The sequence below is a fragment of the Tursiops truncatus genome, chromosome 19 (genome assembly GCF_011762595.2).
Source record: "Tursiops truncatus isolate mTurTru1 chromosome 19, mTurTru1.mat.Y, whole genome shotgun sequence".
Taxonomy (NCBI): Eukaryota; Metazoa; Chordata; class Mammalia; order Artiodactyla; family Delphinidae; genus Tursiops; species Tursiops truncatus.
In genome coordinates, this window is record NC_047052.1 from 4,067,284 (window position 1) to 4,082,272 (window position 14,989).

Genomic DNA, 14,989 nt, shown 5'->3' on the forward strand with positions numbered 1-14,989 from the left:
GGAAGACAGTCCTCGCTGACCTCGCCTGGGCCTCTCTGGGACTTGCGAGCTGTCCTCGCCGCTGTGTCCACAGGCACCCCTGCGTGACAAGGCCATCTTATTTGGGGGGCAAAACCGTGTTAGCCCAGGTCCACGCCCATCTCAATCCACCCATGGGCCAGGGCTGGTGCTTCCGGGCCAGCCCAGCAGGGAGGGTCGGGCCGTATCGGCAGCCGGAAGGGCAGGCTGGGCTTCTGGTCATTTCTGTCTTGATTTCCGTAGTCCCACAGAGCGCAAGCGCTCGCCAGAGGCAACTCAGCCTGGAAAGAAACTCGTGATCAAGGCAGGTCTGGGACTGAGCTCGGGACAGATATGCCTGGGCGGGACCCGTGGCCCTGGGGGCCTGGGCAAGGTGGTCGGCTGCGCTGGGCCTCGGTTTCCCCATCTGTAAATGGGGTACTGTGGGGGTGTGGCGAGGAATAAATAGGGGATGCCTGTGAGGTGCGGTGAATCTTCCAGCCACCCACGCCTGTGAGGAAACTTGACCTTTAGATCTCAAGTCCCCCCCACCCCTCCCCCCCAACTAATGAACTTGGTAGAATAAAACTGGTCATTCAGGGAAAGGCATCCTCGTTTTCCTTGTTGTTTCAAGTTTAAATCAGTTCATTCGGAAGGCCCTCCTTCCCCCCTTCTCCTTGAGGTGGCTTTTAATGGCCTTTAAAAACAGAAGTCAGAGCCCAGCCCACCATGGCCCTGGACCCACCTGTGGCCTCCATTCCCCTGGAGTCAAACCCCAGTCCTTCCCACTGCCCGATGGCTGTCCCCAGTCTGTCCTCAGCTCTCGCCGCCCCTGCCCGTGCTCTCCCTCCCTGTGGCCTCCGTTGGGCCCTTGGACCAGGCGCGTGCTCTCCCCAGCACCTTGGGGCTCGCCGCTCCCTCCACCTGGAACTCTCTGCCCTCTGACTGCCACTGGGCTCCTCCCTCACCTCCATCCCCCTTTTCAAATGTCACCTTCTCAGGGACCTGACCTCACTTCCTGACCACTCAGTGTAAAATACCAACAGCCCCAGCCTCGGCACGCCCTGCCCCCTTCCCCGTTCTCTGACCTTTACAGCACTTCTCACCAACTGACATAGAACGTGTGGGACTTGTTTTGTTTAATGCCTGCCTCCCCCACATGAATGTAAGCTCCATGTGGGAGCAGACACACTTGTATCTATTGGTTTTTTTCATCTGTAGTGTCTCTAGGACCCAGACAGTGCCTCACACACAGTAGGTGTTCAATAAATGCCAGATGGATGGAGGGAGGGATGGATGGATGAATGGATGGATGGATGGGTGGGTGGGTGGGTGGATGGATGGATGGGTGGGTGGATGGATGGATGGATGGGTAGATAGATGGATGGGTAGATGGATGGATGGGTAGATGGATGGATGGGTGGATGAATGGATGGGTGGGTAGATGGTAGATGATGGATGGATGGACGGAGGGATGATGGATGGATGGACAGATGAATGGATGGGTGGGTGGGTGGGTAGATGGTAGATGATGGACGGATGATGGATGGGTGGGTAGATGGATGGGTAGATCGGTGGATGGAAGATGATGGAGGATGGAGGGATGGGTGGGTGGCTGTCTTCAGGCTGCAGGCTGGGGAATCCTGCAAGTTCTGGAAGGAAGTGGGGAACTAGCCCCTCTACTCTCCAGTTTCCTGGAACTGACCTGGGGGACCCTCCTTTTGTCCCCACCTGACTCCAACACAATGAGAGGCCGGCACAGGTGGCCCTTCACAGCACCCTGTACTTATTTAAGCAAAAAAGGGACTTGTTACAAGGACACTGTGGTTCCCACAGAATATCAAGGAGGGCTGGAGGACCAGGCAGGAGGGTTCTGCAGCCAGAAATGACACCCAAAATCACTCTGCAGAATGGTCTGGTGGGACCTACCTGTGGGTGGCTGCCATAGAGCCCGCCGGGGAGGGAGTCCAGACTCTCCTGTTATCATCCCATGCCTAGGGTTGCCAGATGAAACAGAGGTGAGCCGGTCCACTATGAACTGCACAAAAACAATAGTATTTTAGTAAGGGTATGTTCCATACAATATTTTAATGTTATTATTATTATTCTACTTTGTCTAAATCTGGCACCCCTGCCTGCGATCCCTGAAGTCCCACTGCTCCCCCGAGAAAAGTCTCTGGACACCACCTTCCTTGCACCAGGGGCTCCCAGTTGGAAGTTACAGAAACACGTCCCATGCATGCACCCTAGCTGCAAGGGATTCTGGGAAAGCAAGTGTCTCCAAGTTTCCACAGCACGAGGTGGGCTCAGCCTCCTGGGGTTGGGGAGCCCCTCAGACCATGGCCGGCAGCTGGGTTTAGGCTTCTGCTCTCCTATTATCTGCAGAGGCTGGGCAGGGTGAAGAACCAGATTCTCCCCAAATCTGCTGTGTGGTCCATGAGATGTGGCTTTTGAGATCTGAGCATCCTTTTCCTCAACCTATTTTCTCCACCAGAGAGTTTCACGTATCTATTTAGATACAGTCTCCACCAAAAGGAAGTAGGGCTCCTTGGAGAAATGACTGATTCCAAGACTAGGGGAAGGAAAGTACAAGGCGAGCCAGGAGCACCTTGTGCCAGGAAACTGAGCCACAACTGATGGGCTGTGTGAAAAGGACACGAGCCAGCTGGAAGGGGTTCCCACCGCTCAAATCTGGGATGATTTGAGCATCAAAAAAAAAAACAACAACATTGTAATGCACTGCATAAAATAAGAATTATTGAGTCCACAACAATAAATGCCTGTGTGTCTACATATTTGTATATAACATGTGTGTATATATATTGTATATAACATGTATATTCCAAGTAATACACTTGGAATATACGTTTATAAAATACAATGTGTGTGTGAATAAATAAACGAATACGGGAGAAGGGAAACCTCTTCCTTAGAGGAAAATGCCAACCGATAAATGTGGAAGGTGTAGCGTAATTAGAGCAGTCACCATGTGACAGCCGTCATAAAATACTTGTTCCAGGGAAGAGGCATCACTAGAGGGTAAAACCGGTGAGTGAAGGTTTTCTGAGGATAGGAGATTTACATAGTTCCAATATATCTCTCTGCAAGATCATTATCTATTACCAAAAAATATAGGAACTTCACAGCGGAAAAAGCTGGCAGACACCACCTTAATCAAGATCTCAAAACTGACATCAGAGCCCACAGCAAATAGACACATGCCCTTGGTATGAGGCACTGAGAAGCTCACAATGTCACTTCTGTGAGATTCCTTCCAAAAACGTGTCATCTGAGTCTCATAAGGAAGAAACACAAGACAAACTTGATTTGAGGAACGTTCCACAAAACATCTGGTCAGTCATCTTTTAAAAAATGTCAACATCATAAAAGAAGAACATAAGTGAGGAGTTGTCCAGATTCGAGGACACGAATTAAGACACGAAAACCGAATGTGATTCATTAGCTGAGAGTTTCTTTTGCGATAACGGACATTCCTGGGACAATCGGCAAAATCTGAATAAGGTCCGTAGATTAGATCCCATAATGCATCCGTGTCAACTTCCCTGATGCAGACAATTACACCAGGTGTTGTAAGAAAACGTCTCCTTCCTCAGAAGAGAGTGTCCTTGTTCTTAGGAAATACTGAAGCATTGAGAGATAAACGGGGTCTCATGTCTGCAACTCCCTCTTAAATAGAAAAGAAAAAAGGCAAAGAAGATGATCACGGAAATGCAGTAAGTGTTCACATCTGGGGACGCTGCATGAAGGGTAGAGGGGAATTCTTTGGAGCATTTGTGTGGCTTTTCTGCAAGTCTGAAATGACGTCAAAAGAAAAAATTTAAAAAACCAGAAATCTGTCTAGTAAATCAAAAGCTAAATAAAATGTACCTCTTTGTTCCTCCTGTTCTGCTGTGGTCCCCCTTCCCTGAGAACAGCAGGGGCTGCTGCCTGAAGGCCCAGGGCAGGGTTTTAGATGGGAAAAAAATGCCAGGAACGCACAACATATTTGTAAAAATAATGGTATCCAACTAACGTGTATACAGCATTTATTATGCACCAGGCTTCCAAATGCTTTAAAACAACTGTACTAACTTCTTGGAATCTCGTAACAACCATACAAAGTAGCTGCTATTACAGCACTATTCACAACAGCCAAGACATGGAAACAACCTAAATGTAGACAGATGAATGGATACAGATGTGCTACATGTATACAATGGAACACTACTCAGCCATAAAAAAAACATAATGCCATTTGCAGCAACATGGGTGGACCTAGAGATTATCATACTAAGTGAAGTCAGACAGAGAAAAACAAATACCATATGATATCACTTATATGCGGAATCTAAAATATGACCCAAACGAACTTATCTACGAAACAGAAACAGACTCACAGACATAGACGACAGACTCGTGGTTGCCAAGGGGGAGGGGCAGTGGGGGAGGGATGGAGTGGGAGTTTGGGATTAGCAGATGCAAACCATTATATAGAGAATGCAGAAACAACGAGGTCCTACTGTAGAGCACAGGGAAATATATTCAATATCCTGTGATAAACCATAATGGAAAAGAATATGAAAAAGAATATATATGTCTATAACTGAGTCACTTTGCTGTACAGCAGACATTAACACAACATTGTAAATCAACTATACTTCAATAAAATAAATTAAAAAAAAACACAAAGTAACTGCTATTACTGTTCCCATTTTATATATGAGGAAACGGATGCACAGAGAGGTTGAGTAACCCGTCCAAGGTTTCACAGAGTATAAGTAGTAGAGCTGGGATTTGAACCCAGGCCCACTGGCTCCAGATTCTTTTCCCACCCCTCAAAAGTGTCATATTGGGGCGATTTAAAGTTTCAAACTATGAGGGGCTGAAAAGGGAAAATGGGACACAGGGCACAGACTGGACACTGGAGCCACAACACTCACTAATTCCCAGAGTGCTGCCCCAGCAGTGAGCTACAGAGGGGCTGGGGCAAAGACCCCAAAGATTGAATGGTGGCAAATCCAGGTGTCCAGGGAGATAAGCTATCACGTGGACAGCCGGCTACCACTGCTCAGCCTGCAGGACTGGTGTCTACCTGTTAGATTGGGTTGAACAGTATCCCTCCCAAATTCATGCCTTCCTGGAACCTCAGAACGTGACCTTGTTTTGAATTGGGATCCTTGTAGATGTAATTAGTTAAGGATCTTGAAATGGCCACGTAAGCTGGGGCAGAGTGATTGGAGTGATGAGGTCATAAGCCAAGGGATGCCTGGGGCCCCCAGAAGCTGGAAGAGGCAGGAGGGACACTCCTCTGAAATCTTCAGAGAGAGCGTGGCCCTGCCCACACCTTGATTTCAGACTTCTGGCTTCCAGAACTGTGAGAGAATACATTTCTGTTGTTTAAGTCACGGGACCTGTGGTCACTTGTTACAGCAGCGCTAAGAAACTACACCTGTGGAAGTTCCCAAGTGAGCTGCATCTTAACTACCCAAGGTCCCTTCTCCCATTCTTCTCCATAGGACCCGCTTTACAGTTGGATTTGCAATGTGCTCAGGAAAAAACATGCACCTCTCCCAACTTCCTTGCAGCTAGGAATGGCTGTGGGACCCAATTCTGACCAACAAGTTGTCAGTGGAAATTTACCGGCTGCGACCTCTGGGAAAGCTATGCTTCCGTTGTTTTTCTGGGTGAGTTAGACTTGGGTTCTACTCTCCCAGTGATGGCAGAGTAGCTACAATCAGACCAACCATTCTATACGTGGCAACCATAAACTCCAGACTAAATATAAAATACAAGTCTCTGATGGTTATTGGGAGAAGCAAAGGCGGGCAGAAACTGCATGGGAGTCAACACTTGGAGGAAGGGGACTGCACTGTGTGAGTCTCCAGTGGTTTTCAACTTTTTGCCTGAACACAGCCCTAGTCAGCATCCTATAGGAGTGGCTAAACGTCTAAAAGAAGCCTTAAATCCTGAAGAACCAGGGGAGGCAGCAGCTGGAAAGTGAGGAGGGAACCTCCAGAAAGGAGAGAGTTGTAGAAGAGGAATGCCAAATTCTGGGTACAAGCTCTGCCCAAGTCTCTGGCTGACCCCTGAACCATGCATGCACACAGCAGACTCCCAGCAGCTCAGCAAAGGCCAACAGCACCGAGAGTGATTTCAGTTACAGGCCACTGCAGTGGAGTAGCTTTGGAGTCCAGACAAGTTAATTCCCTGCTCAAACAAAATGTAACAATCTACAATCTCCAGGATGCCTTACTGACAATGTCCAAGATACCATCTAAAATTACTAGACATACAAAGAAATTAACAAACCAAAAAATGTGTCCATCCTCAAGAGAAGAGGTCAGCACACTATGGCCCAGGGGACGGCCCTCTGCTTTTTCTTTCTTTCTTTTTTTTCTTTTAAAAATGAAGTTTTACTGGAACACAGTCATGTTCATCCACTTACATATCGCCTATGGCTGCTCTCAGACTACAACCACAAAGTTAAATCGTGACAGAGATGCTACTACTCACAACCCTAAAATATTTATCAATTGGACCCTTTAAGAAAAGGGTTTGCCAACCCCTGTTCAAGAGAAAAGACAGTGAACGGTGACTGGTCCAGATACACGGATTAGCTGATCTATATCTATGTTGAAGTCATAAAGAAAAATACATTCGAAATAAATGAAAAAATGAGAAATTTCACCAAGAATTAGAAAAGTAGGAAAAGAACCAACTGGACATTCTAGAATTGAAAGATACAATTTCTGTAATAAAAGGGGGCAACATCACCTGCCATGTGGCTTCTGCCTTTTGAAACGTCTCTTCCTTTCCGGAATGTCTATGACTTGCTGGAGGTGAACCAGTCGTCTTTCTTTTTTTAAAAATTAACTGATTCATTTATTTATTTTTGGCTGCGTTGGGTCTTTGTTGATGTGCGTGGGCTTTCTCTAGTTGCGGCGAGCGGGGGCTACTCTTTGTTGCAGGCGTGGGCTTCTCATTGCGGTGGCTTCTCTTGTTGCAGAACACAGGCTCTAGGCGCACCGGCTTCAGTAGTTGTGGCACGCAGGCTCCGTAGTTGTGGCTCATGGGCTTAGTTGCTCTGTGGCATGCGGGATCTTCCTGGGCCAGGGCTGGAACCTGTGTCCCCTGCACTGGCAGGCAGATTCTTAACCGCTGCGCCACCAGAGAAGTCCAAAGCAGTCATCTTTCAACCACAAGGACACATGCCATGTGCTGTGGCTGGCAGAGCAGTAAGTGGGAAGGAACCTGGTCCTTGAGAACTTCCCAAGCACTGCACCCTGCTCATCTAGGAAATGGAAATTTCTCACAGCATCCTCACCCTCCTACCTTCCACTGTGGTTGGGTCTCTGTTACATGCAGCCCAACACATTCCTAGCTGACATCTTGACAAAGAAAATCTAATGAGGATGTGAATTATTATATTTGACAAGTGTATTGAATTAGCAAGTTGCTGATGGAGATGTGTGCTTATTAGATGAGACAGCATGTGTCTGGTGCCCATTCAGTCCTGGCACATAGTGGCACTCGGCACAGGTGAGTTCCTTTGCCATCTTCCTGGGTCAGGTAGGGGCGGGGCAGTGGGCCTGGGCTAGTGACAGCAGGATGGAGAGGAAATATCCTTGGGACCACAGCCATGTTTGGGGTAAGAAGGTGAGAGCAGGTGAGCTGGGAGCCTGCTGCCTGATGAGCCAGCCCATCCCCGTCCAGCGTGGTGGCAGCCAGGTCCCACAGGGAGGCCTTCTGCCCACCTCGGAGGCAGGCCAGGCACTGACAGAAGAATTGGTTTAATGGTCTGTCTCCCTGGTCCTTGGGTGAAGGCTGCTACCAGTTTAGTTGGCCAAGATGAAAGAGTCAAAGGAATGCCATGAGGTTTTCAACACCTGGGCCTTTGGCAACAAATTAATTTTTTTAAGGGGCTAAAAGACTTTTTTAAGGCCCAGTGGTCAGCTAGGACAGGTTTTGGTTTGGTGTGAAAAACTAGAAGGACAATGGATAAAACAAACAAAATCGAACCCGGTAAGACATAACGGCTTCAGGACCACCTACAAAGTTGTAGGGTTTTTGTTTTTCCTTTATAGAATGAAGGGGCCATGGTTGGAGGAGCCAGGATTCCATAGCTCATGTCACCCCTTCCGTGGGTCCCCAGGGCCCTCTGGGCAGGGCGGAGGAGGGAAAGGCAGGTCTCTGCTGGGAGCCAGAATCCGGAAAGAGGATTTAAAGTAGATCTAGTCTGAGGATCCTCCAGCTTCTGCTTGTATTCTTCCAAGGATGAGAAGCTCACTCCCTCTTCACAAGGGCCATTTCATCTTTGGAAGTTCCACCAATTTGAATCTTCTTTTTTGAATTTGGTAGAAATCTGTCTCCCTGTGGCATGTAACCACTGGCACTAGTTCCATGCTGCAAAGCAATACAGTGATCAAATGTGGCAGCTGTGTGTGCCCACCAAGGGCTGAGCACGTCTCAAGTTCGCCCTCATTTAATCCGCATAACCGCCCCTTGGAGTAGACACTGTTATTAGTTCCCTTTAATGGAGGAGGGCACTGATGCTCAGAGAGGTTGAGCGACTTGCCCGGCATCACACAGCTGGTGAAGAGCTGATGTGGGAGTCAAACTCCGGCATGTCTGCAACCTAGCTCTTAACTCTTACACCGCATGACCCCTTCACGGCCCCCGGTCAGCCTCTCTTTACTCTAAACCTTCCTGTTCTATCCCGATTCCTCGTGATAAACCTAGGAATGGGCACGTGACCCATCCGTGATGAAAGGGATTTAGAAACAAGTCTGCTGGGTGATCCCGGGAAAGATCTTCTTCCCTGAGAAAAGAGAGAATGCTGTGAGGAGGACCTCCCTCCTCATCCCTTCGTCCCGTCTCAGACTCAGTGCGGGGACAGTTTGCGGCCGGTGGCCGTCCTGACCACAGAGGATGGGGCGAGGTTTGCTGACCAGGTGTCTCGACATCTCTGAGCTGCTGTCCCCGAATCATCTCCCTCCTGACTTCTCACGTAAGATATCTGAACGTTTTTCCGAGCAATGATTCTGCAATTGAACCAGCAGCAGAATCCCCCTGAGGGCTTGTTAACTCCCAGAGGTCTGACTCACTGGGTTTAGGCTGGGGCCTGAGACTCTGTCTTTCTGCCAAGTCCTGGGGCTGTTAGATGGGGTCTGTGTTATCTGCAGCCCCAAAGCATGCCAACCAGTACGCAGAGTTGCCATTATTAGTCAAGCACCTTTCAGCCTACAGCTCCCCTGTAATCTCTGCACTGCGGTGAGGATGCTGTGAGAAATTCCCATTTCCGAGATGAGCAGCCTGAGGTCCAAAGAGGCAAGAGTGACTTGTCTGAGGTCCCTCGATTGGTAAGAGGTGGAGCTACCCAGGGACTCCCAAGTCCGTGCTCTGTCCCTGTGTCACCTTGTGCCGGCGCCCCCTCTGTCGGGGGTTCCCAAGCAGCGTGGCGCTGGCATTCAGCCCGCTTACAGCACTTCTGCAGACCTTTGCTGCGTCTCAGACGGATTCTGCAAGAAGGAAGGGCCAGCTCCCTCCTCAGCTGCCAGTACATCGTTTGTATGTTGGAGGTTTGGGGCCCAGAAGTTTGGGGCCTGGGATTGTGGCATCCTGGGAGGTCAGAAGAATTTCCAGAAACAGGAGAAAGAGGCACACCAAGGAAGGCTGCAGATTCTGCGGGAGGAAAGCTGGAAGGAAGGCTCCCAGTGCCCTGGGGTTGCTGTCAGTGGGGTTGGGGAGGGCATTTCCACGGCCTTGACAATGCATCCGTCAGAAACCAGTATTTCCCAAACATCAGTCACTATTCCCCCATCTTCGTGGGTTCTGCGGCCCACCTGCACACCTGCTTATGTAATATTTTAAAATCAACATTTAAAAAGCCTTAGATATACTTAGTAAAAAGGAAACCTGGGAGGGCTTCCCTGGTGGCGCGGTGGTTGAGAGTTCGCCTGCCGATGCAGGGGACACGGGTTCGTGCTCCGGTCCGGGAAGATCCCACATGCCGCAGAGCGGCTGGGCCTGTGAGCCATGGCCGCTGAGCCTGCGCGTCCGGAGCCCGTGCTCCGCAGCGGGAGAGGCCACAGCAGTGAGAGGCCCGCGCACCGCAAAAAAACGACAACAAAAAAAAGGAAAGCTGGGAATCCCATGGTGGTCTAGCAGTTAGGACTCTGAGCTTCCACTGCAGGGGGCACGGGTTCGATCCCTGGTCAGGAAACTAAGATCCTGCATGCCATATGCGCAGCCAAAGAATTTTAAAAACTTAAAAAAAAAAGGAAAGCTAACCCCGCCATCAATGAAAATGAGAAGCACGTGTTATAAACAGAAGGCCCATGAAAGCAAAGGCGGAGGGTGGGTGGCGGGAAGGAAGTCAGCCAGGAGCTCCCTAAGTCGCTCGTAGCTGACAGCGTTCGGAACACGGGGACACAAGACTCAACTGGGCACAAGGGGGCTGATGCCTGGGAAGATGGTGACCGTTAAGGACTGAATTGGGCTCCCCCCTCCCTAAATGCATATGTTGGAAGCCTTAACGCCTGACATGACTGTATCTGGAGATGGAGCCTTTTAAGGAGATAATTAAAGTTAAATGGAGTCTACAGGATAAGGCCCTGATCCTATAGGACCCGTGTCCTTATAAGACGAGGAAGAGACACCAGGGATGCTCGAACAAAGAAGAGGACACAGTGAGATGGTGGCCATCTGCAAGCCAAGGAGAGAGGCCTCAGGAGAAAGCAGCCCTGCGGCCCCTTGATCTTGGACTGCCAGCCTCTGGAAGTGTGGGGAAATAAACCTCTGTGGTGTGAGCTCCCCCGCCTGCGGTGCCCAAGCTGACTAGGACAGTGCTGGAATGAGGCTAAGCCTGTCGTACTCACCACGCAGAGTGTGATGTGGAGGTCAGCAGTCTCAGCGCCACCGGGAGCCCGTGGCAACTGCAGCCCCTCAGGCCCCAGCCCAGACCCGCCAGACCCGGAACCTGCGTTTCGACAAGCCTCGCCCCCCGCCCCACGTGATTCGCGCACATCTCAGGTGAAAATACTGCAGCAATTAGCATCTGGACGCCCCGCGTGCCACGTTCCTGGGAGGAGTGGCGTAGAAAATAGTAACGAGCCTGCAAGGAGGTTTCCATTGTTTTATTCCACAGACTGTTGAGATGTGTCCGTAAGAGATACGTCCCAGAGACGTTTTAGAAATCAAACCAGTTTTATTGAAACGACAGCAACGTGGTCCCTGTTCATGCGAAGCACACACAACATTTACAATAAACTTTTGTACATAGGAAGTAGTAAAATACATCATTTTTCATAGAAAAAAGCACACACGTAAGCTGCGGGCTGAGTGAGCCTACAGACATGAAAAATCAGAACACGATGGGGAACAAATCAGAAGGACACCAAAATTTTTCATTTTGGGGGGCCCAGTAACACTGTTGGCCGGAGTTATGTTTTTATGGGTTTAGTGCTGAGGGCATGACGGCCCTTTAAACACGCTAAATTAGAAGGGGGTCCCTGATTACAAGGTCTTATACTTTGTAGCACTGTGTCCATTTCCAGAAGATAAATGGTTCCAGTTTCACAATGTCTGTGAAGGTGAAAAAGACAGCAAGGTCTGGTTCTGGGCGAGGAGTTTCCAGCCCGTTAGACGGCCGGTTAATGAGGCGTTCAGGAACTCGGGAATTTGATTTCAAAATGAGAGCAGTCCACTCACACTGGACGTTTCAGATTCTCCCTCCGGCAGGATGCTTCAAAAGCAAACCTACTGAAATTCCCCAGGACCGTCACTAATTCTAAAAACCCAAGCTTGCAGTCTGGACGTGGCCACAGACATAAGGGCCTGGTGACAAGCAAAAGTCCGACAGCGTAATACCTAGCATCCGGACGGTTCCAAGGACTCAGATCTTTGGCAGGAACTAGACGCGGTATCGGACAGTCTGACCAAATTCTTCCGCACTGACATTTGGAGTCGAACAGTCAGTACTTGCGCATTATAACAAGCCCACAACGCACGAAGCAAAAACACAGTCCGCGCATCTCAGCTCTGTCAAGCTAAGAGTTTCATTACTTTTACAAACTCCTTTGGGGTGGGGGTGGGGGGAAGCTATCTACCTTCTGTTTCTTCACTAATTAGGGTTGCCCTGAAACAACACACCAACTTGGTTCCCCAGGTGGAGTTCCTTGCCCAGACCATGTTAGGTTTTGTTTGTTTGTTCATTTTAAACTTTCTGCTAGTTCTTCTGCCTTTGAAATAGTCTGATGGAGACTGAAATCAACTTTGAAGTCAGCATTCACGAAAGTGATCTACTGGCCAGCCTGGTGGAGGAGGGTGGAATTTTACCTTCTGCAAAGAAATGCTATTTACAAAAGGGTATTTTATTTCACTGTGGGTTTTGGGTCTAGGCTGCTGAAGCAGTTTTGTACAGCGACGGCAGCCAGAGAGCACCGCACTCCTCAGAGCCTCAGGAACATTTGGCAAGAACTGTTTCACAAAAATAGGAAGAGAAATCCTTCCAGTGTGTTACCATCTCCTGTTGTTATGCCGCAGGACGGTTTCATAACTGCAGGCTGTCCCTCTTCCCAGAGCTGCTAACCTCGGCGAGGAATGTACTGAGGAATGAAGCCATTCCTCTCATGGCTAAAAAAATAGGTCATCCGACGGACGGGAAATCTGTACGATTCAGTGCCGTTTTTTAAAGGCAGCAACAAAACAGCCCTACTTTGGCTGTTCTTAGACGTCTCGGTGGAACCCACAGAGACAAGGAGTCGGAAAGAAAAAAGTGGGCTTCAAACAGAATTGTTTGCCAAGCAAAGACCCTGGCGGGAGACACAAAAACCAGTCTGGGCAGGGCGTGACCCACAGCAGGGAGGGGATCAAGAAAGGGTCCTGGTTCATTAGTCCTCAGTGAGACCAAAGGTCACGGCAGCAAACAGACGGGCCACGTGGACGAAGGGAAGGACCAAGACAAGACACATCTCTGGAGTTACGGCTGAACTCGAAGGAAACCAGCACTGCTGTGTATAGAACCAGCCTGCACAGAGCAGGACGGGAAGAGGACGGGTGCCAGGGCAGAGTCCCCTTGTTCCGGCCCATTTGTCTGACCAGCAAACATGAAACCCATTTTTCTCCATTGGTAGGGACGGCCTGTGTTTTTTAATGTTTTAAATAGCTACCTTCTACTCCATCCCTGAAACTCCCCCGAGCGTTCTCAGTACGCCCCTTCCCACTCCCCTGAATGCCTCGCAGCGTCAGCTCCACATCCTTTGGAATGCTCTCTGCATCCACAACAGAACACCTCCCAGGGGGAGACCCCCGGGACTCAGCAGGACGGCCACCGGCTGTCTGCTCAGGACCCCAGGGATGCTCCCCTGGGTGGAGTTGAGACCAAGGCACGACGGATGGGACACGACGCCAATCAAAGGAAGTTTCCCCGGCCCACCCCCCCAATGACAAAATAAAAATAAAAAGCGAACCCCCGAAGCCCTCTTGAAGACGCCCCCTTCTCCCCGACCCTGCAAGCTCACGGCCTGACGGCAAAGATCCGGAAGGCCTTTCCGTCTCGAGGGGTCCTCAAGCTGAAAAAGAAGGGAGAGCACACGTTACCGAAAGATCTGCAGGGATGGAGCGGGAACGGAGTGGGAACGGGGTGTCCCCAAGTCCCCGCGGTGGAGGAAGCATGGCCGAGGGTCAGTTGGCGAAGCTGTTGGGAGCAGAGCATGCCCCAGCCAGGAGGAGCTGGCAAAGCCCTCTGCCTCTGCAGACGCGCCTGGGTCTCAACTGAGGTCAGGGTTGTTAACTTGGAATTTGCTGGCCCCTGTCTGCCTGAACTGAACCCAGCCTCCAAGACTTCTGCCTGGTTTTTGGTACCACCTGTCAACCCAGAGAGTGGCCACCTGCTTGACCGACGAATAGGACGGCATTATAACAAGAATGCACGTGCTCCTGTTACTAGAATGGGCGCACCGATCCGACTGGGCTCAGATATTGTGCAAAGGATTTTCTATACGCCTTTACCGCCTTCCGATGAAGACCCATTAGTATCCCTATTTTGCAGGCAAAGGAGAAATTAAGCTTCTGCCAGGTCACACAGCCAGTAAAAACCACCCTCTCAAGATAGGAGCTAAATCCTTTAGCTAACTGCATGCCTTTAAAAACAACAAACAAACAAACACAAACTTCATTAAGATATAACATGCCATGAAATTCACACTTCTGAAGCGTACAATTCGATGATGTTTAGTGATGGGGGGGCGGGGCTTGTGCAGTCATCTCCACCATCCAGTTGTGGAGTGACCCCGGCTGCCCTGCTCGTTTCTCGAAAGCTCAGATTCCAGGGCCCTCCTCAGGCCTCTGGGCTACAGGACTTCCCTGGATCCTCTGCCCAAATGACTAGTCTGAGAGAGTCACCCGGAGCTACGAGGCACTCAGCTGTTGGACGTGGTGGGTAAGCCGCACTGGGGACCACTGCCAGGCTCCGGGATGCTGACTCACTACCAGCAATTCTACAGACGGCGCAGTGGGTGCCTCCACGCACAGGGCCCCCCGACAACCCAGGGACAAGGGGCCCCTCAGGCTGTCGTCCAGGCAGGTACCCTAAGGTTCCTGGAGGTCCTGCCCAGTCCTACCAAGCATCCCCATTGAACAACCGGCCCACCCGGAAGGCACGAGCGGGCCCCGCTGAACCGGGTGTGAATTTCTCAACACAGCACACAGCTGGCCGACTAGGTATCATGTGACACCAGCTGTGGTCCCTTCCACTGCTTCAGGCAAGGGGGGGGTTCCTATTGTTCAAGCTTCAAACATTTACTGAGCTCTAGTTCTCCTAGGAAAGTTGCCAGTTGTATGCGTCTGATGAAAAACAAGTGTGATCGGATAAATTATAAAATAATCTCCTTTTCTAAATCTTGCCCTCTGACTCTTTTTAGCCTAGTTTGTAGCTCCCACAGGTATACGAAAAGGAATGTAAATTGGTACAGCATTTCTGGACAATTTTCAC

At 50.0% G+C, this 14,989-nt stretch overlaps 1 protein-coding gene across 2 annotated transcripts in view; it reads right to left on the minus strand.

Annotated features, from left to right (window-relative positions):
* Positions 1–14,989, minus strand: part of CRISPLD2 (cysteine rich secretory protein LCCL domain containing 2) — a 96,305-nt gene that overhangs the window by 19,612 nt on the left and 61,704 nt on the right. The window contains exon 15 of one of the 2 annotated variants that reach the window (XR_004523387.2): positions 1,927–2,035. Coding sequence is in view for 1 of the 2 variants with exons in the window: in XM_033845286.2 (XP_033701177.1) it covers positions 13,514–13,568 (55 nt within the window). In the remaining variant the exon portion in view is untranslated. Of the gene's footprint in view, positions 1–1,926; positions 2,036–11,117; positions 13,569–14,989 lie in introns of those variants that run through there. The other variant, XM_033845286.2, reaches the window with a different exon arrangement.